This window comes from Mercenaria mercenaria, chromosome 10 (genome assembly GCF_021730395.1).
Source record: "Mercenaria mercenaria strain notata chromosome 10, MADL_Memer_1, whole genome shotgun sequence".
NCBI lineage: Eukaryota > Metazoa > Mollusca > Bivalvia > Venerida > Veneridae > Mercenaria > Mercenaria mercenaria.
This window is the reverse complement of record NC_069370.1, coordinates 22,251,091-22,277,554: the sequence shown is the minus strand read 5'-3', so window position 1 is coordinate 22,277,554 and position 26,464 is coordinate 22,251,091. Positions and strand designations below refer to the sequence as shown.

Sequence of the window (26,464 nt, the reverse complement as noted above, 5' to 3'; positions counted from 1 at the left end):
TATAAAGCTTTTAAATACATAACGATATTATTCGTTGTTACATATATGGTTATTTCATACTTCACTCATGTAACTGACCGACACAAAATAAGACATTTCCCTGTTCGGTGACACATTAACGCAGTATTTATTATGGGTGCAAGTATATTTATCTTTAGTTTTGACAGTGGCATACGTATGATTTACTAGTATTAATAACATTGAGGGATACACAAAGATATAATAATCATTTGTTTGTTATTAGTTCTTGGGGCCCGCGAGTCTAGCGACCTCCTTAAACTTATTTATTTATGTTCAGTGTAACTAGAATCTCCTCTTTATATATGCTTGCTCATCTATCTTTACACGTGGAATAGTATTGGTCATAATTGTTTAGAAATTAATACCATCAACTGTGTACATTTAACGTACTATATTGCTTTGTTTTTAAATTTTTATCTCTTTTCTTTCCTGAAATACAATTTTAGCCTTAAATTTTATTACCTCCCTTTAATTTTTGATGCTATATCTATCATTGGTTATATACCACTTTTGTCATAAAGAACGTGAGGGTAATTTGAGCAATTCTTTCTCTTTACTGTATCCATAATTGATTTTTAAGCTATTATTACTTTTTAATTAATCATCTTGATATTATTTGTTAAACTGATATATCGAGCATAAATATGTTTTAAGCACAGTTATTAACTCCCTTTTAAATGGTATAATATATCTGTTTCAAGTTTTGTGTGCATACATACACAGGGTATTCTTGAGTGCATAATATATTTTTCTTGAAGTTTGCCGCAACGTCTGTTTACGACGTTTCCCGTAATTTTTGTTATCACGTGACGTCATTGTACATTATTTCAAAATGTAAACTGCCTGAAGATATATGTATTGAAAGCGCTTGCAGTGAAGAATTAAAATAATGGTAAAACACAATAGTCTGCTGCTGTTTATTCCTTACAAATTGAACTTTTATATATTTTATACCTGCACAAGGATTTTACTGACTTTTTTAATAATCATAAATATACTTATGATATAAACGTTTTTATTAAAACAACAATATCATGAATTTAAAATACCTATGACTGATTTCATTTTAATCTTCCTTGATCAGAACGATTTTTACACGAGCATTCCGTTTCTGCATGTACTTTGTTTTGAAAGAGTACTGATAAACTTTGCGATAAATTCAGCTGTTGCTTCAGTTTTCATTCTCCTACCTTTGTAATGTTTTACTTTATATTCATTTTCGTGATCGAAACTCCTGATAGTTTTGTTTGCAATTAAATCATGTTCAGTTTCTAAAGGAAAAATCGTCACAAAATTGGGAAAAAGACCGAGTGTGGGATTCGAACACACGACCTTCACAAATTTTGAAAGATTAACTATGTAAAGTCAACGTTTTACTGAAGCCTGGTTTTCTAAAAAAAGATAAAAACAAAACCTTTATATTGGAAAATAGTTTGGAAGCAAAATAACTATGACTGGAAATGCTGTAAACTTTGTTTAAGTCTTTTTTTAATGTTGATTGCTTTATTCCCGGGCAAGAAATAACAATTTTCATGCAAAAGTCAGGGACTGCGAGTCATTGCGGGGTTTGAATTAAGATTTCCCGATTTTTATTTCCTGTTTCCGCATATGGAACCTAAAATTTTACTTTGCATTTAAATAAGCGCAAAATTCTTTTTTCTAAGAAAATCAAGTTTTCGTTAACCTGTTATCGGAGAGAAAAGCGCAAATAAAAATAAATGCTTTGTTTCTGTCATTCTTCCTGATTTAGAGTCATGTGTTTGCCTCAGTTCTATATTATTCAAATTAATTACCTACTACTATTGTTTTCGTCTCAAGCCTGAGTCATGAGTTGATATCCTTCTCTGGGTACGTCATTTTTGTAATGCCTTATCTTTTTGAAACTTATCATTATTAAATAGCAAACGGCACTATAGTTTAAATCATGATAATGTATACAATGTATATATAATAATACACAGTTTAAATGTAGGAACACAACAAATGAAAAATATACTGAATATTACGCCGATTGGGAGATTATCCAAATAAGTTGTCTGTGCTTTTGTTGTATGCATGATTTCGTTAATCCGAATGGTTTCTAAAGGAACTACACTTATAATTATGTGTGACTGTTAATTCTGTCTTTTGAACGAGTAGAACTGAAGGAAAAATAAATTGTCTGCTTAGCACAGATTCAAGGGCGGATTCAGGGATTGGGGCATTTTTTCTTGCTCGCTACGCTTGCATAGGTAATTCATCATTTGTTCTGGGTGAAAATATAAATATGCATTTTTTCTCGCTCGCTATGCTCGCATAGGCAATTTGTTTTTGGTTTAGGTAAAACAATGCATTTTTTTCTTGCTCGCTACGCTCGCACAGTAAAAGTCCGACAAGTTTGCATGAGCTCCTATAAAGCTTTTTATTTTACGTTAATAAACTTTAGTAACCCCTCCCCATAAAAATCCTCAGAAATCGGGCTTAGAAATTCCATTCTGAGATACTTAAGCAAGAATAAGTCTGACGAGTCATTAAAACATGGACTATACGTAGCATGTTATTTGGGTTGATTCTATCATAAAACCTGTCTTTTTTCAATACCAAAAATAGCACCTCAGAACGCCAAGAATGCACCAGATGGATCTATTGTTTTCAAAATGTTCCGGTGGGGTGGGGTGGGGAGGGGAGGGGGAGATGGGGACATGCCCACGAACCCTTCAAGTTGTTTTACTACAAATATTTTGCACCCCTTACACCAAATCCTGTATCCGCCCTGAGATTTGTGAATACCTAATTAAATTTTTTCAGTTAAAACATAAAGAAGGAACTAAAACATACACTATTGTAGGGATAATACACGTTTTTTTGTGTATTAACGTCTGCAGAAGCCCGCGGGATTGTTTGTGACCGAGACCGAAGGTCGAGGTCACAAACATATCCCAAGGGCTTCTGCAGATGTTAATACACAAAACAAACGTGTATTGTCGCTATTCTTGCATAAAAATATATTTCACGACGATTTATGTATTGTTTTCATACGTGATGACTTGACGATTCCGGTACATTTTTTATTTACCATTCCAGTTGTTCTTGGAAACGGTAAACATGTTTTAAATATCCGTATCCAGGGCCCGGAAATAAACAACGCTATCAAAAGCACCTCCTGAAGGTTTTTAAGCGATTTTTTATCTCTCATTATTACAAACATAAAATTACCAATAATTGTTCATATCATTTCACAATTTGGTGGACTCGATCACGATTTCAAGAATAATAACTTTGCATTCGAGTTATACTGAGTACGGACACGCAGTTGGAGTACGGATAAGTACGAACGTAGTGTCAAGTTTCCAAGCTGTTTATATAAATTCTTCGAGAAATTAGATAAAAACATACCGACTGATACTTACCAAAATCATAAATATAATACCTAAAAACGAACAATAGCACAAGTTACACGCGATACTTATTTATTCACAGTTATTTACAATAACTGAACAGACGCTTTGTAAAGGGAGTGAACTCTAAGAGAAGCTAGGGCGTACATTGATGGGGGCAGTACGTTTGGGGTTGGAAACAGATACAGCTAAACATACTATGGATTACATTGTATTTATAATGCTACAAGATGAGGTTGTTAAGGAAGAAACAAGACGCAGATGCCAAATATCAGTGTGCGTAAAAATACATACATATATCCCTGGCAAAGCATTTCAAAAATAAAAATCGGGTATTAACAGCACGTGAATTGCCTTGTTTGCACACGATTTTTCTCCCGTTAATACATGGGCGGATCCAGTGAAAAAAGTAGTTTTTATGCAAGAATACTTATTCTTGCAAACCAGACGGGGATTTTCGGTATCTTTACCGGTGCTGGAAAAGTCCATCTTACACCCCGGGGTGGTGTAAGATGACTCTCGTGATGTAAATGACGTATAAGAACTACATATATGTAAAAGAGTTGTGTAGTAATTTATATCCTATTTATAAAAACGGAATGAAAATTCAATACCTTGACAGTTCCTATTGGTTCCTGATAATATATTTCTCGATTCAAATCACGTTATTTTATCAAAAATTCATAACGTTACGCTGCAACTGGTAAAACAAAACCGGAACTAAACATTGTTGTTTGTTTTGAAACGTCATGACGTCTTTCATGTTTACGGACGTTGGTTTCCCGCGCTTTGTTTAAATACACTGCCATAAGAAATAGTTCTAAAAAAGAAAGCTGTTCAATTGATTTTATTTTTATTATTATTTCTTGAAACCGGTATGCACGAAAAAGATTCTACCACTGGTTATAGGTGCAGATGGAAATGTCCGGCTCTCGGGTAACTGTTTAGGCGGTAACTCGGCAGAGAGCCTCGTTATCGCCTAAACAGTTACCCTCGAGGCCGGATATTCCTATCTGCACCTACAACCAGTGAAAGAATCTTATAATATCGAAGTTCAAAAGTTGCTGTAGGCAATGGAAAGTGATTTAAGCACACAACTGATAAAACCAGATACTGTTTTGTGCTTTTTTATGTCTCTGCATCATGAGTCTGGTTTGTTCTTCGATTGTTCTATGTCTTGTCATAAACAGTTATTTTAATGTTAACATTTGACATAGACAATTTTTGATTGAATGTCGAATGATTGACGTGCTACATGTACCTTCATACAGAATATAGAACTTTCTCTATTGTCTGACCGCCTCTGTTTTCGGGTGGTTAGAATCGCTGACTTAAAATCACTCGTAATTACTCACTGATTAAGGGGCATGGGTTCAATCCTTGCTACCGACCAGGTCTCTTTATGTAAGAAAGATGACAGCTTGAGTACTAGTACTTGATCTTTCCAGGAACGATTGTTGGGTAAACTGCCCACCTGACATAACTGAAATAGTGTTTAAAATGGCGTAAAACCCCATCAAATCAAATTAAGTCCCTCGGTTGTCTTTTCTCATATATATGATATGTAACAGGAGCATCCGCATTCACCATTTTAATAGCTAGTTCCTCGTTTCAACTTTACACACGTACCCGGTTAGTTATACACTTGTACCTCATTTAGTCTTTACACTAACTCCCCGTTTTGTTGAAACACACAATTCCACATTTCGTCTATACACAAACACCCGGTTTGTTACACATTCACCTCAGTTGGTTTAAACACAAAATTCCCCGTTCTGAATGTGAAAAATCTCATTACTTAACAATAATTATTGAAGATAGCTTTAATCTAAAGCCTCGGATAATTTTAAGATCATAAGAATAAGAGTTGATAGAAATATGATAACTGTAGCTACAGTAATAAAGAAGTTCCCAGTTGGTAGGTTTATAGCTTACATCCCCGATTGGTTGCGTTTACATGTATGTGTGTGTGTGTGTGTGTGTGTCTAATTTTGAAAAACAATTCGAACGACGCCATTTATTTCATGCTTTTCTTTTTGGTGAATGATGTCAGTATGCACGTGCAATCTCGTGGAAGGTGCCGTTCTTTTCTCGATGTTATAATACCAGCGAAGTTTATGCAAAATCAAACTTCTTTTTCTTTCCCCAAGAAATGTACAATAATTAGGGTTATTACTAAAAAATAACCAGGTTTATTTTAGCGACGGATATTGGTTTTGTTTAGATATTAATCGTACAGAAGTTAAATAAATAAATAAGTACATAAATAAATGATATATATTTTACTATAAGAATAGCACTCCAGCTTTAGCGAATACGGCGGAAACTGCCGATGATTACCGAATTTGTCGTCATCAATAATGACGTCATAAGCACCCTCTTTTCACGAGGAAGCCAATGCCTGACTAGCAAAATTCTGACAGAAAGCTTTATCCGATTTAATCTCTGAAATGAGGAGGAAACTTGCTAAGAAAGGAACGGCAAATGATAAACAAGTGCCTAGTACTTCTCAGAGCAAACGATCGAAGGCGGATGAGGCTATGCCGACGAAAATTCTGAAGTTTAAGTTGAACATGTCAGATTGTTGGTTACACAAGGATCGGTGCATACAGGTAATGTTGATTGCAACGTTATAGATTTTGATTCTTTGCTAAATAAACTCACAGATAGTTCTAGTAATAGAATGTCAGGGTGTGGTGGTGATAGTCTGCCATCTGTGACAACAGATGCCTATTCTGCTTTATTGGCCGGCCAAGCGGGTATCGAACCTATGAAATCGCTCTCAGACGACTCGCAAATATGGCGGGTGGAATATATAAACTGTATTGAGCTGTAGGTCATGCGCTGCACTGTAAGTATTCTGGGAAAGGAAGTGATTAACGAATTCATAGATCTAATAGATAAAATTTAATCGTGACAGTGAGGCAATGATTCGTACCCTTAATATTCCGACATCTAAATGCCTTTAGTAATTAGATCTAGTATAGAATCTAGTTTAATAATAATTTATTGTATTTGTTATCAAGGCATACAGATAACAATATGAACATGATAATCATAAGGAGGATAATTAATTATTTATACAAATGGATTGGGCCAAAAGTTATGTCAACATTAGTCCAACTCGTGACGTTTACAATTTATCACTTTCATTCGAGTCTGATCAGCCACGTCTGAAAAAAAGACGTAATCGTACATTAGTGTTTCACATTAAAATAAACTGTAAGTTCCATATATTGCTCTATAGGAAACGAAATAGATATTATAATTTGCTGTAGGTGGTACATTTATCTCGTGAACAGAAACTTTCTTCAGCAGGTTCTGCATCAAACCTGTAGAAAAACACTTAGTTTCTATCAAAATTATGCATGAACCTACGGCATAGAGCTTTTAGCACAGTGTAAAGTCACGTTCGTTTTATCCCGGATGCTCACGACAGAAAAAGCACACAAGAATAGATATGAATATATCTCCTCAAATATATTTGCTTTCAAATGTTGTAATTTGATGTTGGAACCTTGTAAAAATATAACTTATAGCGCTAATAGACTTAGAGCTATATAATTGGCCTGTGAATATGCGTTACTCATTCACTGTTATTCAGTACTGGTACATGACGGCAAAAGAAATACGCCAACAGTGACGTAATAAAGCTGTGACATCACCAATAGAGAAAAGCAAATCGATAATAGGCCTATAGGTCAGAGGGTGACTTTCTTCAGGTAGTGCGAGATGCTCATAACATGACATAGCGTATAACTCAAAAACAAGCATTTATAACAAGAATAAATGTTCTATCCAGAAATATTTTTCTTTTCGTCCTTAAATCTTTATGGTGCTAGTACATCATATATGAAAGACTAAAGGAGGTACGCCTATTTTAAATAGTTGACACTAAATAAGTGACAGCTCATCTCTGTGAATAATTTTTCAGCTATGAACTTTGAACTAAGATTAGATACAGATCATCAGTTCATTAAAGCAAGTTATTTTATTATGGTCGACCACCAGCACCTGCAGCAACGCACAAACACCATTTAAGGAACGGCAGTAGTTAAATACACGTATTAGTAAAACATTCTTAGCTCGAAAGCAGATTCGTACCTTGCATCGTACGTGCTATAATCTCTATAGCTCATCTTCAGCGTATAGTAATAGGTATTATAAAGAATTGCACCTGTAATTGAATTTCTTTTCAAACTGAGGGCGCAGCACTCGATGTATTTCCATAATTAGAAATATGGGTGATCAGTGTGACTGTCGCTTACCTTTATCGCATATTTTTGGAAATATATTTCAATAAACTCGACATTGTACGTATGGATTATTTTTCAAATAAAAATCAGTATCCTTCACCGGAATTATTGCAAGGCCACTTCCGATTATATAATAATAATAATAAAATGAAAGGCGAACCAGTTCCTACACAACATTTTGTCAGTAATTTGATGGAGCTACAACTTTTAAAAAATGAAATACCTGACTTTTATGTGGCTGGTGATTTTTGTCCAATAATAAATGTCATCTAAGCTTTTGGACCAAATAATGGTCTTATTGTGAAGATGTGATCATTTGGAGGACAGTCATTTTGCCGTGACATAAAACATAAAGAAATCAATCAAGTCGATCAAAGCCTGATTAACATTTATTCCGATTTAATAGGATTTACTTGACACAATAACCGATACTTAGTATTTAAAATATTTACACGGTAACCATATTTAAGGTTTGAAGCAATGATATTTAGGTTAATCGTGCATCAATTTCGGATCGATAGCTATTTGATTTGAATTTTCGGGTGAATAATTTTAGAATTTATCGTGGCGGCAAAAATAAAAAACGGATAAGCGGGCAGGCGCATGTGTTGATAATTTCATTCGTTAATTTTATAGATTGAATATTATATGCGTTTACGGATTGGTGTCTCCATGGGTAGTTCGTAGTTGTTATTTACAGTAAGGGATTTCAATCTCAGTAGAAGTCAGTGCCTTGGTTGATTTATCGTGTATGTACACAACCGCAAGTTTGTCCGTAAAGGTAGTACGTTCAGTTTGTCCGTTAGTAATTATCTACTCAAACGCCATTCTGTCCGCGAAAGGAGTACCGCCAGTCTGTCTATTCAGTGCCGGGTTTATATCAAGTAGTAATGTAGTCAAACGCAAGCTTGTCCGTGTAAGTAGAATGTATACAATGTCTGTTGATATGTGTAAGTGGTGCGGTTACAAATGGCAGTATGTCCGTGTAAGTAATCAGGGCATGTCCGTGCCCGTATATAGCATCAGTTGTGTCCGTTTAAGTACAAATTGTCCGTGTAGTAATAATGTACACAAATGTCTGATGGTATGTGTAAGTTGTGGGGTATGCAAATACCAGCATATCCATGTCAGTAACCAGGGCGTGTCCGTGTCCGTGTTTATACTAGCATCAGTTTGTCCGTTTAAGTGCAAAATTGTCCGTGTAAGTAATAATGTACACAAATGTGTGTTGGTATGTGCAAGTTGTGCGTTATACAAATGCCAGCATGTCCGTGTCAGTAATCAGGGCGTGTCCGTGTCCGTGATCAGGGCGAGTACGTGTTTATACTACCATCAGTTTGTCTGTTTGTGTGCAAACTTGTCCGTGTAAGTAATAATGCATACAATATCTGTTGGTACGTGTAAGTTGTGCGGTATACAAATGCCAGCTTGTCCGTGTCAATGATCAGCGCGTGTCCGTGTTTATACTAGCATCAGTTTGTCTGTTTAAGTGCAAACTTGTCCGTGTAAGTAATAATGTATACAAATGTCAGTTGGTATGTGTAAGTTGTGCGGTATATACAAATGCCAGTATGTCCGTGTAAGTAATAACGTAAACAAATGTCTGTTGGTATGTGTAAGTTGTGCGGTATACAAATGCCAGTATGTCCGTGTAAGTAATAATGTAAACAAATGTCTGTTTGTATGTGTAAGTTGTGCGGTATACAAATGCCAGCATGCCCGTGTCAGTAATGAGGGCGTGTCCGTGTCCGTGTTTATACTAGCATCAGTTTGTCCGTTTAAGTGCTCCGTTTAAGTGCAAGCTTGTCCGTGTAAGTAATAATGTATACAAATGTCAGTTGGTATGTGTAAGTTGTGCGGTATATACAAATGCCAGTATGTCCGTGTCAGTAATCAGGGCATGTCCGTGCCTGTGTATATACTAGCATCAGTTTGTCCATTTAAATGCAAACTTGTCCGTGTAAGTAATAATGTATCCAAGAAAACTACTGTTCTAGGCGTGTCCATGTATATATCCTCGGCGTGTCAGGGCAAATGCCAGTTGTGTATAAAAGTGTACATCATGTCAGTTGTGTATGAAGTTATGTTTACCCGTGTGTTGGTTTACGCGGTAAGGTTTTTGTAAACCCGTGTGTAGGAAAACTAAGTTTACGGTGTAATATTATGTTAACCCGTGTGTTGGTTTTCGGTGTAAAGTTATGTAAACCCGTGTGGTGGTTTACGGTGTAAAGTTATGTAAACTCGTGTGTTGGTTTACTTGTGTTTCTGCCGGTCAGTTTAAGTGCGTGAACAAGGTTTTGCCTATGGAAGTGTTCCTAATTCCTAGTTTGACGGTTATGCTGGGCAATGTTATTACTCTAACATTCAATTCGAAACCGTCAGGTTAAACATGCTCCTTCAACAGGCCTCCTTGGTACCACAATGGTCCTCTCCATGTGTACCGTTTCACGTGTCCATTGATAAACTTCGCCGTTTAAATGGAATAGGGCATAAGGAAATAGTTCAGAACAGTCGTAACAGGATTCTCAAAATTGACATTTTCTTATAAAGCGATAGAATTATTTCGCGCAGATGAATACATTCGTCTAACTCCGGCCTTGATTTTTTCACTTGATAAACTTTCCGTCGCACTTTGAGAGAACTTAGGCTAGAATTTGGCGGAAATTTTCTCGAGAAAATTTTGTGGCGGAAATTCTAGCTTTAGAGTTGCATGTATTTTCCAGCTATTCGAAATTCATTAAAACTGATAATCTTAGTAAATCTTTTACCATTAAACGTGTTAAAGTGAACGTATTTTAAGCCTCCCCTGTTACTGCGTACAACAAAATTTAAAAATACGATCTAAAATTGTTCAAATTTCAGTAGAAAATTGTGGTTTCTTAAATTGAATTGATGTTACCATGGAAACGAAGCCCGTGACCTATGTATCTAAATGTAAAATTCAAAAGCGTTGACACTGGTCTATTTCAGAAACACAGCTTCGGCTTTTTATTTTCATTTCAACAATATCCATGAGAATAATAGCAGCACGCTGAACGATTTTTCCATGAAAAATGGCAGACGAGGGTACTGCTGTACGTATTCTAAGCTATGAAATTTGTTTGAATAAATGCAAATAGCACGAAAATGTAACCTACGTTAGAAATAATATGTTTTAAAGCTACATCAACCAGAAAGATAATCTTATTCAATATTTTTTTAAAGAAATTACGATAAACAGCAAGATATAAGCTATTTTAAACATCTCTGTTGCCATGGTTACTTTAAAATTTAAGAAAAATAGGGTACCATATAAAGTGCTTGGTATTTTGCTAATAATATTACCCAAATATTTCATGTTGGTCATTAACAGAATGGCACTGAAGCCGTCGAAAACCCTATTTTTATACATAGTTGTTTAAAAATGAGAGAAAATGCGTTACCATGGAAACACGAGCCCGCGACATATACATTTTAAGCTTATATAAGAAAAATAACGTGCATACCAGTAAAATAATCAATTATGCAGACTTCTACGGATATCAATGAAACTAAAATACACTGAAAAGTGTTTAATATCCGATATTTTCCTTCTTCTTTCAATATGAAATACCTTTGGAGGGTCATGTTCTTCAAACCTGGATAAAAATTGAACTTGAAGAGACAGAGACAAACGAAATTGAGATTGTAGCAGTTAAAACTTCATATTACACGAAATACAAAAACATGCTGCGGTTCAACTAATTTGAATTTACCCTTGTAACAAGGTATCCTACCTCCTTAACAAGATTATTGTATATAATTTTTGATACCGATAATGTTATTTTATTAGATAACTACTTAGTCTGTGGAAATGTACACAACATCGCAATTTACAATGCATCCAATAGACGTCTGCATAATGATACCATAGCAGAAATAGACTGTGACGAAGGCTACTACAACATTAACGACGCTCAAACAAGCGGAATTTCAACTGCAACAATAAGGTGTTCTGGGAATGGAACATGGGTGAATATGCCTACGTGTGTTCGGAAAGGTAACGTCATATATGTATACTAACTTAATAAAACGCATTAGCATCTGATGGCCTTTTCAGGCTTCCGAAGGATCAGTATTTATTGCGCGAAAGGTATTTTGCAATTACTGCTGAATTTTCAAGGTCAGCAGCTCTAAAATTCAGAAGGTCTGAAACCTGAGGCATAAATTTAAAATGTAAAACAACATCAAAAGGTGTCTCAAAAGGTGTCTCAAGAACAATTTGAAGAGGTTAAGAAACACAATGTAGTCTTGTTCTGTAGCATACCTATGTGATTTGTGTTTTGGTTTTGCTTTATATATCAAAAACTCGCTCCAGGTATCTTCTTATCGTAAGAAATAGGACAAAGTGACTCCCTATTTAAAATTAGAAAGTAAATACTGCTTAGGGTCAAAAGCTTTAATTAAGATTGGCATTCTGCAGTAAACCTATGAGAATAGCAAGAGTTTGTACTTTTAGACAGCGTGACCTCTGCGCGTGAAATCTACATGTAAACAAATACAAATGTGACCATTTCCCTACTTCCGGTAAAACCTGAAAGTCGTCTGACTTCTCTTTCTGCATTTATTGTCAAAAACATACCGAGTCTATAAAAATGTGCCCGAAGTCCTTAGGTAAAACAATGTTCGGCTTACCTATTTTAGTTAATATAACATATACTTAATCAGTTTGTACACTTTGATTTATAAGTAAAGTACCTAATTCCTGATGTGATAAACAATATGAAGTTCAATAAACTGAACAGTATCAATCATATTTGCTGCAGATTGTGGAAAGCTAGACCAGCTGAATATATCAAATGCTAAACTGAGGCTCTTTGTAACTGATACAAAATACCAGTCGAATGCTGTCATAGCCTGTGATACTGGATATACTGATCAACATAAACATCAAGCAGTGGATACATCAACAACCTTGATCAAGTGTTCCGCCAATGGAACATGGACTAATGTACCGAAGTGTGTAAGGAAAGGTAATGTCAGCGTTTGGGATCATTTTGTTAATTATATATAGGATTTCAGTTAGGGTATAAAACATAGTAATTTTAAATTTTAAGTACATTATACTAACGGCATAGAAAAGAGGATAATATTTACTAAGTGAAGTCTGCCAGGTGCTATTATGATTTCAAGACGTGATTGCGTGTTATTAATCGAAATATTTTATGTGTAGTTATTGTATTATTAGCTAATTGTAACAAGAAATTGTATATATCTGTTTGACATAGATATTGAAAATGTATTTGACTATACTTAGATTGCGGCAATATATACAACCTCAACATAGACAATGCAGCCCATAGACGTCAGTATAACGGCACCAAGTACACTTCAACAGCAGAGATAGACTGTGACGAGGGATACTATAACACCAAGGTCACTCAAACGACTGGAATATCAACTACAACGATACGTTGTTCTGAGCATGGAATATGGGTGAATATACCCACATGTGTACGGAAAGGTACCGCTGTATACAATTGATTTGTACATCTATTCAAATTGTTATTATTAAATTTCAAATACAAACAATCGTTTATGATTTAGAATGACCTACAAAACATTTATGTATACTATTTTACACTCGGACGAATTACATCACATTATGTGCAATTCATAGTGTTCAAATATAATTTCTTATTTCTAAAATTACACGTAAAAAGTAGATATGATGGTATTCATACAAATGTGCATTTTAATTATTACAGAATGTGGAGACTTAAGTCTGTTGAATATATCAAATGCTGAGAACAGGGATCCCATTAATGGCACGAAATACAACTCGATTGCAAATATTAGCTGTGATGCAGGATATAATAATCAAAATGAAAGTCAGTCAGAAGGAATTGCAAGTATTTTTATAAGATGTAATGAAAATGGAACATGGGTAAATCAACCGAGGTGTGTCAGAAAGGGTAAATATTGATTTTACATGTTTTCGTTCTGCGACATTAAGGGGATGAACGGAAAATGTTCGGACATTCAGCGGTGATTGATAATATGCGATGTATAATAAGCACATTCATGTATAAGAAAGAAAAGTATGTCAAACCGTTCAGCATAAATTCAAGCCAAGGATTATGATATTATGATACATATATTATAGCAATTTTGACTTACCGTTGGATGCTAAAACTAATCTAATATGGGAAAATAAAAAGTATATTATTTTGAAAAGAAAAAAGGCCCGGCATCCGTACAAATAAAAATTTTGTTGAAGAATAGTATACAATTAGGTGCTGTAAGTAAATTAATGTGTTCATCTATGTAAGTTTTGAACATTTCCTTTGCAGACTGTGGTGATTTAAACAGTATCAGCATAGACAATGCAGTCAATAGACGCCAGCATAATGACACCAAGTACAATTCTACAGCAGATATAGACTGTGATGAAGGATACTATAACAAAAAGCAAAACCAAACAGCTGGAATATCAACTACAACAATAAGTTGCTCGGAACATGGAATATGGGTGAACAAGCCTACATGCATACGGAAAAGTAACGCCATAAACACATTTTTTCTTATTACATGAAAAAGTTTCCTGGTTAAAGTACATGCAAGTTACTATCTCCAAAACAAATGCACATATTGAACAGAAGCTTCGCTTGTGTCTTAGGTGATTTTAAACTAGTTGATAGCATCAAGTAGCATAACTCTGACCTGCATTTGGCAAAATTATGCCCCCATTTGAACTTAGAAAATCCTGGTTTAAGTTTTGCATGCAAGTACATACAGCTTCTACTTAAAGGCATATAGATTTGAAACTTTTTTTTCTTTTTCTACATCAATTACCAACCTCACGGGGTCAAGTCCCATACCTCTGATATGTACTTTGGGCAATTATGCCCCCTTTTGGACTTAGAAAATTCTGGTTAAAGTTTTGCGTGCAAATAAATATATGCAGAGCAAATGCAGATATTAAATTGAAACTTCGCGTGTGCCTTCAGGGTTATAAAACTGGTTGATAGCATCAAGTCCAATAACTCTGACCTGCATTTTGGTCAAACTATGTCCCCTTTTGAACTTAAATCTTTTGGTTAAAGTTTTGCATGCAAGTTACTATCTTTAAAACTAATATAGATACTGGATTGGTAATATTTTCTTGCTCTGGCCAATTATTGGAATAGTCGAGCATTGGCTGTCTTATGGGCAGCTCTTGTTTTCTGCCCGGTCAACAATCCATGAAGGGGTTTTATATTACTTGGCACAAATGTACCCCATTATGAGGCAAAATGTTATTCACATTATTTGGACCCCTAGTTTGAGGTCAAGGACACACTTGACAGTCAAATGTCAACAGGGTCTGTTTCATCATCAAAGGATTATTACCGTATTACCCATAATCAGATGACGTGTCAACACCCAGAACCCTAGATTGGAGGTCAAGCTCAAATTTCAAGATCAAATGCCAAAAGGGCTTTTACCAAGTCCGGTCTAAATCTTTGTCATGCAAAACATGATTTAAATATATAATATAATTATATATATATATAAGTTGGTAAAAGTATCTCCTTGAATGAGACGACATGTCATGCATGCAGAAAACCCGGATACGTAGCTCCAAAGTCAAGGTCACACTTTTAAGTCAGAGGTAAAATGGGCTTTTGGGCTTTTTTTTCCTATCCGGTCTGTAACTCGACAATTCATGAAGGATTTTAATATAACTTTGCACAAATGTATCGAATTAGAAGACGACATATTGTGCTCAACATTCAGACTCCTCTTAAATCAAAGGTCAAGGTCAAACTTGCAGGTCAAAGGTAAACGGAGCTTTTTCCCATCCGGGCTAGAACTAGAATATCCATGAAGAAATTTTAATATAAATTTGCACACATGTGTCCCATAATAAGATGACGTGTGCAACACCCAGGCCCCTATCTCAAATATCAAGATCATACTTAGAGGTCCAATGTCCAAGGGTTCTATTCCTGTCCTGATCTTAACTCTGTAATCCATTAAAAAAATTTAATATTACTTGACACAACCGTTCCCCATATAATGACAATACAGAATGCGCAAAACCAAGATTCTTAGCTCAAAGGTCAAAGTCACACTCGAAGGTCAAAAATCAATGTTGATCTTTTCCTGTCCAGTCTGTAAAATATCTAAATATAAGCTAATGTGTCATGAAGACCCAATCAAAAGATTGTTGGAACGACTTCTCGTTAATATGATGATTTATTACATTTTATTTTCAAAATAAAATGGTTAAAAAGGTTGAATTTAAGTACTCTTACTTTTATATTTTAAGCAATCGCAATCTGTAGATTTTTATATCTGCAAATCTATGGTGGCATATTCTGCCACGAGATTGCAAGGTAGCTATCATGATAATTTGTAAACTTTCCAGGCATTTTTTTCTGAAAACATTTCAGCAATACATAATATTTTCTAGATATGTTTATTTATTTCCTGAAAATGTTTTAGCGCAACATTTCGCGTTAATGCTTTGAACTGCCACGAGGTGCTCGGTAATTATCACGATAATATTTTAAACTTTCCAGCAAAGTTGTGCTTTTTTCTGATAACATTATCGCAATAAATTATTTTATTTTTTTCTTGATGTACTTTTTATTTCTAGGAATCTTGAGGCTATTGCGAAAAACTTTTCAGAAAAGTTCGAAATATCAAGGTGATTTCTGAAAGTATCGAGAAAACTTATCTAGCAAATAAATGGCAGTTGTGGGCATTAACACAAAAGGTATCGTGAAAATAATGTAAATTATCGCAATAATATTTCAAGGAAACCTTCCACTATTGAGAAAATATTTTCAGAAAACTTCGCTTTATCAAGATAATGTATTTAAGTATTGCTTCCTAGCTATCTCATGGCAGAAATATGCCAAAATACAATTTTTTTTATCAGAAGTTCGTGTTATATAAACAGTATTGTGTTTTATATATAGTACAAAATTTTGTAAGATTGTTATATATTTAACCAAGTGAATACCATTTGAAATATTTTCTCGATCTGCGTAGCGTCAAGTAAATATGTAAGATATGGTGTTCATGAGTGAATTGTATTACGCTCTTACATGTAAAAGAAATAAATTTTCTTTTTATTTAAGGATTTTCAATGGTTTTACATCTTTTTACCAATTTTACCTGCGTAACGTCACGTGTACTGCGCCATGACGGCACAGTGTTGTGAAATCACAATATCTTGGTTGAAACATTGTTAGATAGTTCTATGAATTCCCTGATTTTTAAAAATCTTCTTTCGCTGAAGCGTATGTCTGTATGTTCGTATAGGTAATTATATACATCTTTATCATATTGATGTACAATTTGCAAAGACTTTCGGATCATTTATGATTCTTACTCTTTCACAGTTGTGTGTTGTGTTGTCCCGTACCAGTACTTTTAGAGCAGTGAAAATAGCAATTTAATTTCACTGATATATTTCAGTATTTCTTTGGAAAGCATAGATTAAATTTAAATCTTACATTGATTACTGCTTGTACATATATTGTATACTGTTTGTATATATATACTAGTATGAACATGTATGGAATTATAAACTTAAAGGTAAGTTTTAATACGTCGTGTAATCCTTGTTGCGTTACCAAGATAGATAAAAGGAGGGAGGTAATAATATTCCGCATGTAGGTTAAATATATATTTGTTAATGGGTACAATTTGACAAATATAATACATAAGCACTTCTATTCGTCTTAGGCAACGAATACTTATTAGATTTATCCGTATGCTAAAATAACTTTATCTTGGTTGGTCAAACATGACAGGAAAATCAAATACTAAAGATACGTCCAGTGAAAATCTAACATATTAATAATTTAGTACACACAAATAAGTTTAAATGATCCTGTGTTAAACTTTCGACCAAACCCATCACTTGATCAAATTCTGTATAACCACCTTTAAGTTTATGTCATTTTTAGACTGTGGTGATGTGCATAATATCAACATAGACAATGCAGCCAATAGACTCCCGAACAATGATACAAAGTACGGGTCTACAGCAGATATAGACTGTGATGAAGGATACTATAACATAAATTACATTCAAACGGCTGAAATATCAACTACAACAATTCATTGTTCCGAGAATGGAACATGGAAGAATATACCTTCGTGCATACGGAAAGGTAATGTCATAAAGAGTCTTAAAACACGTAAACCTGAGTTGTGTACACGAAGGTCAAGAAACCTGGATGCTCTGATAAAATTCTGATGCAAGCTACAATTTTTGTCGCAATATCCGTCCGAAGAAAAAGTTAACGAAAGCTTCGGATTAATATTTTTTTCATGTTTCATACTTGGTAATGGTGATACTTTCATAATATTGGTTGAAGCAATATTTTTTATGAAATTAGATGTTTGCCTTCTATTAAAAATTTTTGCAGACTGCGGGTCTTTATCAACTCCACGGAATGGAAATATCGCATTTGAACATAATGATACATTCTATGGATCTAATGCCACAGTCACGTGCCATGATGGGTACAGTGTGGCTGGCCCAGACAATATTGTGTGTGAGAAGACAGGAAACTGGAGTAGCTACATAACACATTGTCAAATTAATGGTAATGTATAAACAGATTTTAATTCGATTGCAAAGGCATAGATTCCAAAAGCCATTTTGCAAAGTCACCAGAGTTACATGTAAATGTTCATAAAATATGTGTGAATAAATTTTGCAGTTTGGAAACGTTTACCCTGACGCGTAGCTTGTCAATGATATATTTATATCTTAGCGGAAGTGCGTTGTTATATGAAGTGATTTACTCAAAATACGTGTAAATTGTTCGTATTCAATTCTTGGCCATTATTTTATTGTACGTATTTTTCTGATTTTAGCTCATGTTAAATTGTGTTGTTGGAATCTAGTTACGGATAATGGTGTTTCCTTTAGTATATTAAGTTTCAAATGTACGAGCATTTATTTCTTTCCCTTGATTGTTCATCAATGGTTCGGTTGTTGATAAAAAATATATTGAACAGCCAAAAAAAAAAACCAAAAAAAAACAACAAAAAAAAACTGTCCAAATGTATAACTGGGGTAATTTTTAATAAAAACTATAAATTTTACTTGTTTTCTTCATACCACATTAGACTTGAAGAACTCGTGTAAAACGGATTTTGTGGGAGTACATACTTCACGGTTGATCGATTTTTTTAACTCTTGAGGTTCTTTATTATTTCTAAAGCATCAACATTAAGGGGACGCATATTGCTACATTCACAGTTCATACAGAAATGCGGAAGGGGTGCATATTCAAGAAATCGATGGTGGGAAAATAAAAACCATATTCCTAAACTGATATAATACTGATGGACACCTGTCATATTCAGTATTTTGTGGATAAGGATGTGGTACTATGAATGTAATAGGAAAACAGAGGTCTTTGTGAAAGTACCTTCAACACAAAATATTAAGCTTTTGTATAAAGAAAAAACAGGTTTTTTACAATAACAGTGTTCCAAATAATGTTGAAGGGATGAGATTTTCTTTCTAACACACCAGGTTTGCTTAAACATGTAAAAATTTAACCTCACGTCATTTCAGCTCGGGATGGACGCCATATTTCTCATTGATAAAAATGTAAACAAAAAAAATCAGAGTGGGATTAGCATTGCAAGAGCATAACATTACATTCTACACAATGAATACCTTAGAACAGATATCTAAGATGCTACACAGGTCAGGCGGGTTAAATGCATAATGGCGATCACTTGAAATTCATCTTGAAAAGGTGGTTAATTTTAGTTTATTTACATGGTTTTTAATTTTCCCACGACTTCTCGGCGATTCACTGCAAATGTATTACTGCGCCGGACGAAAGGTAACTCTAATAAACAACGGGAGACAACTTAGGTGTCAGCACGTGTACTATTTTTAAAAAAACATGTCGATGATTATAATTACTTATCAAATAATGAATCCTATTCAGATATTCCTTCTTAATATTAGAAAATTATTAATTTCTGTGGACATTTGTCAAAAAATATTACTTACATTGGGCTACTTTGCGCATCAAACTGGTTTCCGCTTCAGTTGTGAGGCACTTCCGTTATACTTTTTGACAACAATAACAAAACACAAAATGAATCAATAAAGTCACTTATAAACCGACTGCTACTTAAATCAGTGTAAATAAAGTTGTTGTTACAACATTATACATGTTCGTTACGTTATGAGATAAAGTTTATCTTGAACTGCATAATCCATTAATTACGTTTAGATGATATTGCATTTACAACTTATTTGACCCCATTTTTTACGTGAATGACAGCACTCTCGTGCAACTCGTGCAAACAGAGTTGTGAAAAGTATGGTGGAGAATTCAAGGACAAATTATAAATGACATTAAAGTGAGGATAACTGTATATTCGTCCAGTTTTGATCATTGACATGCCTGCTGTGTATAAGTAACGTTTGTGAACGAGATTAGAATGTTACTTTTGCACATATACACATTGATTGAACCTCTCAACCAAATTTCATACCTTATTTTAGGGATTTTTAAGACAATACATTTTCAAAAGTTTGTTAAATGTGTTTTGATATTTAAGTGCATTGTAGTTCATGAATACCAAGTTAAAAATTAATAATGGCAACATTTCTAGGCCCTTATTTTAAGCCACTAGACTTCTGTAACGATAAATGTTTAATGTATTAAGGGGAATATACTCTTTTAGTTTTGGAATGTGGCATTCCTTGACCACCGTATCTTTTCTTATGCACTACTTTGTAAACAAACTAAATAATGTGTTTTAGCGTACATATGCGAAATGAAAAGCAAGACAGTGACCATATTTCACATTCTTATTTAAATTAGAATCTGTAGGACATTGATAAATGTTTGGACAAGGTGAAGCACTATTATTTTCGCACCAAAACGTCTTAATTGTTGACTTTGAATGTACACAATAAGTCTTCTGTAATTCAACAATAACTTTCTTGTTTCAGTTTTTTCATTTTTATTTTAGTGAGCAATCCTTTGTGTACTTATAACAGTTGAAACAGTATCCATTTCATGTACCAAAACCTTGTACTTTTTTGCAGGTAAATTTTATCATACCCCACCCACTTTTTTCTAATTTCAAAGTATGCGTCCCCTTAAATACTTATTCGGCATGATCGTTAATTTAACATATATTATAAAATGCATAGCAACCGAAAATTGCTTTTATAAAACATTCACAAAATACACTATGTGCAGTAAGATGCTCATAATGCCACTTTAAAGATTCTCATGAAATAAAAGGAACTATTTTACTAAACGCAAACGGCTCCATTAAGTTATAAATATGACCCCGTAATATTTAAAATTCAGCTGCACGCCACTATCATTTGTTTAAATAATGATTCTTAAACTAGTAAAACAATATACGAATGTGTTTATGATCGCTTTGTTAAAATACATGTAATTTTGAAAAGGTAATGAGGCAAGTCAAAAATGTTGTCTTCTTATGACCTTAAAGAAAACGAACATTTAACTTTACCTCCTTGGTTAAATGAACCAATATATCCTCCAGTTCGTTATTATCTAAACTATTTTTAATATATTTTCTATATACATTGTCTATCGTGTTTGGCAACCCATTTTCCCAACTCCAACTAAACCTGAAAACAGGACTTTGTTCTATAATTTGAATCGTGTTTGCCTAATAAAGGCTTCTGGATACGGACGTTGTTGTGTTCAAATCAATCAGTTAAGCGAAAAACTGAAGAATCCACCTGCAGACAGTGACTGTGAGGTAGGTATATTATTTTTCTATTGCGTGCTACAGTTGCTTCTTTGAAGCTGCTAATGGGTTTCCATTATTTAGGACGTCTAAACTTCTTATAATGTGGCGCGGTTTCCAAGGAGCTAATATTTAAACAAGAAAATGGATCAGTATAAACCTACATAGCTCCAAAGGTATGAAACATCAAATTATGGAGGTAGATAGACTGCAAAATCTACATTTCTTGTATGATTATTGACAATAAAACTGAACACCTTTGCTGTTTCAAAAGTAGAGACATTATACAATATAAACATACATTTACAACTTGGTTCATTCTACCAAGCGTAAAAACTCATTCTACCAAGCGTAAAAACGAATGTAAGTTTTATTTAAGGTAATCAAAACCAAATAGTTCTGACTGGATTCGGTGACATATTAAATGTCACAACAAAAAGCGAAAACTTTTATATTGTATCACTTTTGTTGAAATACAGTTTTTAGCATTTATCTTTTCTCTTTGTACCGTATTGATCTTAAAATATAGAAGAATATAGAAATAGTGTGCAATTTATTTCGAAGTATTACAGGGGCATCTTAAAAATTAATACAGCTGCACAGAACGTTTCTGAATTTCTGCTCGCATGCTGAAACGTAAATAGAAATTCAAATTACTCGCATCCATTTTTAACACCCTGAAACTGATTTTCCTATTTCAGAATGTAAATTACCTGAGGCTGGTAATACTTTTACCCAGTTTGTTAACGCTTCAACGGAAACGACGTACCATTACGGGGACCTTCTTCTATATCAGTGTGATATAGGTTATGAGTTTGCTAAAGATGCATCTCAAAATCTAACAAAAGCAGTGCGCTGTACAGATAGAGGATTCTTTGAACATTTAGAAACATGTACACGAAAAGGTAGAACGTGTTATTTATATACATACATGAACGCTTGCTCCTTCGCATAAATCACAAAATTTATGTTTAGATAAACTGTTCAAACAATCAAACTAAAGTGTATGTAACTTATTTTAAGAGCAGACAAAGCAGATTCTAAAGAGTGATGTCAATCTAAACGCCCGATCAAAGTGTAATCATGTTCGGAATTTATAAAGAGGCAAAAGTTGCTATTAAACTCCAAACTACAATGTTGGGAAAACGATGTTTTGACATTTGACCTATTTAAGTTGAAATAATTACAGACTTTCTTAGACTGTTGATATGTTATTTATTTTAGCTATACTGAATACAAAAAAGCCAGAAATATGCTTTAACTGCGACGATATGTCAAGTCCCGAGTACTGTGACATTGTTGCACGATGCCAGAAGAACCAGGTTAATATAGAATTGTTAGAATATCTTTTCACTGGGTCATAAACAAGCATTTCCGTACGAAAGTTTTTTTTTAGCTCAAACAGTTAAATATCTCTACAGTTTTATATTGCAATTTATATTGCTTAAATTGTGGAATTTGATTTTATTCTTGAACGTTTTGCATTCTTTTTACGTAAATGATACTAATTAAATATTCAGAAATTTTAAGTGACATAATGTTTTTAAGTGACGTCATCATTTCTATTTCCGTTGCACCGATTATCTAGTGAAATATAAATTCCTTTAAAACTTCACCAGGAGATATATAATTTCAGCAACATATATCCATGTTTGTTTTAAGGTTTGCTACACAGAGTCATATCCGTCTGTCCACGGAAAGGTATTTCGATCTGGTTGTATGGATGAACATGTAAGTTTTTGAAATCCACAGGGAAAGTACAACAGAATAACGGTAAAATTAGTTTGAGCGTTGCATACTTTCTTGGAAGCGCTATATATGTATATCGCATGAAATACCGTGTGACTTAACCTCACGCTCGTCACGAATTAAGTTACTCTTTTTCCAGGAACATCAAGTAGCACACCAATTAGGTTACGGATAAGAAAATCTCCCTCTGGTTTTAAAGTCAACAACTAATGTTAGTGGTCAGTTGATTTTAAGTTATATCATCACGGTTAATATTTCACTCCGGTACCCGAGCGGCTGACTATCTGCATTGTTGGGATATATGTTCAAGTTAAACATATTTTAACTTTAAACTTTTGGAATCGTTCATTATTGTTTACGGAGAGCGTTTCCCATTTCAGAAATGTCACAGAGAAGAGAATAGCACCTCTAGTGCAGTATGTGTTGAATGTTGCTCTACTGATATGTGTAACAACAAAGGCTGTGGAAATTCCGGTACCTTTACAGTCTCCGCGTCCTTTTTCTGTGCCATTGCTTATTGATAATGTCATTTTGACAATTGTCGGTTTTCAGACTCATTTTGTGCTTTTAACAGTAATAGCGATAAATATAAGCATATTGATGTCTACATCTATATTTCTCACATAACAATGACATTGATACTGGTCAAGTTCATTATCAATTAACCACTGGATATACTAAAGTCGTTTTAGCATTGTATTCTCGTGCAAAATCTGGGATGAAGTCACCAAGCACTACTGTGTGTATGTTTCGTAATGGATAAAAAAATCTCAACTATATTCAATACATTGTTTCAGGCAATACCTAGATTTAACATTGTAATAACCCATTTCAGACTTCCCTACACGCGAACACAGAGGTCCTATGTGTTTTGATTGTCATCATACTGGAGACATAAATTCGTGTAGCAAGGTTACAATGTGTTCATCGGACCAGGTAACTCTTTCAGCTTGGTAAAACGTTACATCTGAGTAAAGTATAAAAATCATTGTTACACAAACATTTTGGCTATGTGATATAACCATTGCTTACATTCTTTTATCTCATAACTAATGTCAAGTATCAGTTAAAGGTTTAATTTGAGCATAAATAGAAACATTGCTATGACAAATGTATTTCAGACAAAACTTGTTGACATTTACAGGTGTGCTCTATAGGAAGATACCAGTGGGGAGATAGTTTCCATTACAAGCTTGGCTGCACTCACCATCTGGTATTGTTTAATACTTTCTTATCCATTTTAAGAATATTAAACTCAATTTTGTTAGCGTAATTGCTATTTGTGCGTTTTCTGTAATAACAATCGTCAAATTAATATGTGTTACAAAGGCAGTGACAGGTTTCAATTCAAGATGGATCAAAACATTGCAACGTACACTCACCATTTATACATAGTTCTATACTAATCAGGGTAATGGTAATAAAGTTTAGACCAGGACAACACAGTGAGAAAAATAGTTGGTTTATTCTTAACACCGACCATTTAAAGACAAACCACAAAATAACTGTATTTTTTTTTGTATTTCCATGATGGTAATTATTCTTGATTTGCATGAAAAAATGAGATATACAAGTATTCAATAGTAACAAGTTGACAGTAACATAATATTAGACCAAGACAATGTGTTTAATGTCGTAACATTGTATTGAATTACTGTAGCAATATGTATATGTTTCTACAGTTTAAGATTATTGAGTTATTTATCTATATTTTCGAAAATATGCTGAAAAGAGATTGACTGAATAAGTTTGCAGATGAAATTGAGAAAAGACATTTATTCAGGAAGGGCCTAAATTGTTCACCTGAAAACTTGTAGTATAACTGTATATTACCTGTATTATAAGAATGATTTACATGAAGTTTTTGTGGGTGAAAAAGTAGGTCACTAGGTCTTTCTTTTTTGTTGGATATGTAATAAAATCATATCGGAATGGGTGAAGCAAAGATATCCCCGGACAAGGAAATGCAATATTTTAATCCATCTGCCTTTAATTTAAGGTAACCACGGTTACATATATCAAGTTCAATTTACTTGCAGTGTAACCCAGTATTTCGGCACATTTTACGTTCTGTACCATCCTGCCATTCGTGTTGTAATGACGATTACTGTAACCGGAATTGCTCAGTTAGTAATTCGGTACCCGGAGAGATATTTGTCGGTAAGCTAATGTATAGTACATATGGTATTTTATCGTCAACATGTTGTAGTTAACATATTAGTGTTTTTCAAAGCATATATAAAGGATTTAAAATTATTTATTACATTTGTCTCTTAAAAACTTACAATAGTACCAAAATCTTTGTATAGAAGCACTGCATATTGTTAAGTAGGCTGCTTGTTTGTCCCCCGCATTTCCCTTTCAGTCCGCCCGTTACATCTAACACATAATTCTGCCATTAAAGAGTTTGAACAATGATTTTGCACAATATGAGACGGATTGCCATGCGCAAAACCCAGACCGCCAGTTCCAAGGTCAAGGTATCATTTAGGGGTCAAAGCTTAAAAGTATCTGTTCGTGTCCAGTTCATAATTCTGCCATTCATCAAGGGATTTTGAAATTAATGGGCATAAATGTTCTCAATAAAGAGACAACGATATATCAGGCGCAAGACCAAACTCCTAGCTTCCAGGTCAAAGTCACATTTGCAGGTCACAGGTTTCGAGCATCGGCATAATGTCTGGTCCATAACATACAAGGGATTGGATTTCAAAATCATTTGGCACAAATGTTCTCCATAATGGGATGACAAATCACGTGCAAAGACCCATGCGCCTGTATCACAAGGTCAAATTAACTTTACTTTGCATAGATGAATATTCAAATAACTTGGCACTAAAAGTCACCACTAGAAATTAACTTGTTATCTTATTTACCACAAAATATATTGTTATAATCATTATAGAAATATGATATTGAAACCTACATTGAATCTTACACAGAAATGGCAGTATACAATGTTCATAGTAGTTTGTATGCCATAAGGTCAATCTTCCATTTCATATGTAAAACTATGTTTGCTTTTCACCTATTACTCAGAGTGGATATTGAGGTTCTGTATATGTTTCAGGATAAAACAAAGACACTCTACAAAAGTCGGAGAAATGATTTTCAGAACATTTGGCTCATCAATATATAAAGAATATAAAAGGCGTTCGTGTTCTTCTTCTGACATTTTAGAAATGTTACCAGTTTGCTTTTCGACGTAGATACTCATGGCTACATGTCACCCTTGGAATTTAAATCAATTAGATCAATATACGAAACTACTGCTGTTTTGACTTTTGGAAAATCAAATATATAAAGAAAGCATTGCCTTTATATTTA

At 34.1% G+C, this 26,464-nt stretch overlaps 1 protein-coding gene across 1 annotated transcript; it reads left to right on the top strand.

Moving 5' to 3' along the window:
• The first annotated feature begins 5,848 nt into the window (after positions 1 to 5,848).
• Positions 5,849 to 26,452, top strand: LOC123559671 (sushi, von Willebrand factor type A, EGF and pentraxin domain-containing protein 1-like). The gene is made up of 17 exons (XM_053516811.1): positions 5,849 to 5,981; positions 6,065 to 6,157; positions 11,466 to 11,672; positions 12,439 to 12,645; positions 12,930 to 13,136; positions 13,381 to 13,587; positions 13,966 to 14,172; positions 17,578 to 17,784; positions 18,043 to 18,222; positions 22,090 to 22,293; positions 22,613 to 22,710; positions 23,051 to 23,119; positions 23,518 to 23,611; positions 23,973 to 24,073; positions 24,282 to 24,350; positions 25,177 to 25,297; positions 26,208 to 26,452. Exons 1-17 carry the CDS (start codon positions 5,849 to 5,851, stop codon positions 26,210 to 26,212), a joined length of 2,409 nt encoding a protein of 802 aa, XP_053372786.1. The 3' UTR covers positions 26,213 to 26,452.
• Positions 26,453 to 26,464: the final 12 nt, after the last annotated feature.

Coding starts and splice junctions, on each gene's coding strand:
- LOC123559671 (XM_053516811.1), top strand. CDS start 5,849: ATGAGGAGGAAACTTGCTAAGAAAGGAACGGCAAATGATAAACAAGTG. Junction 5,982..6,064: donor TAAGTTGAACATGTCAGATT/GTTGGTTACACA, acceptor ATAAACTCACAG/ATAGTTCTAGTAATAGAATG. Junction 24,351..25,176: donor TTGGCTGCACTCACCATCTG/GTATTGTTTAAT, acceptor ATTTACTTGCAG/TGTAACCCAGTATTTCGGCA.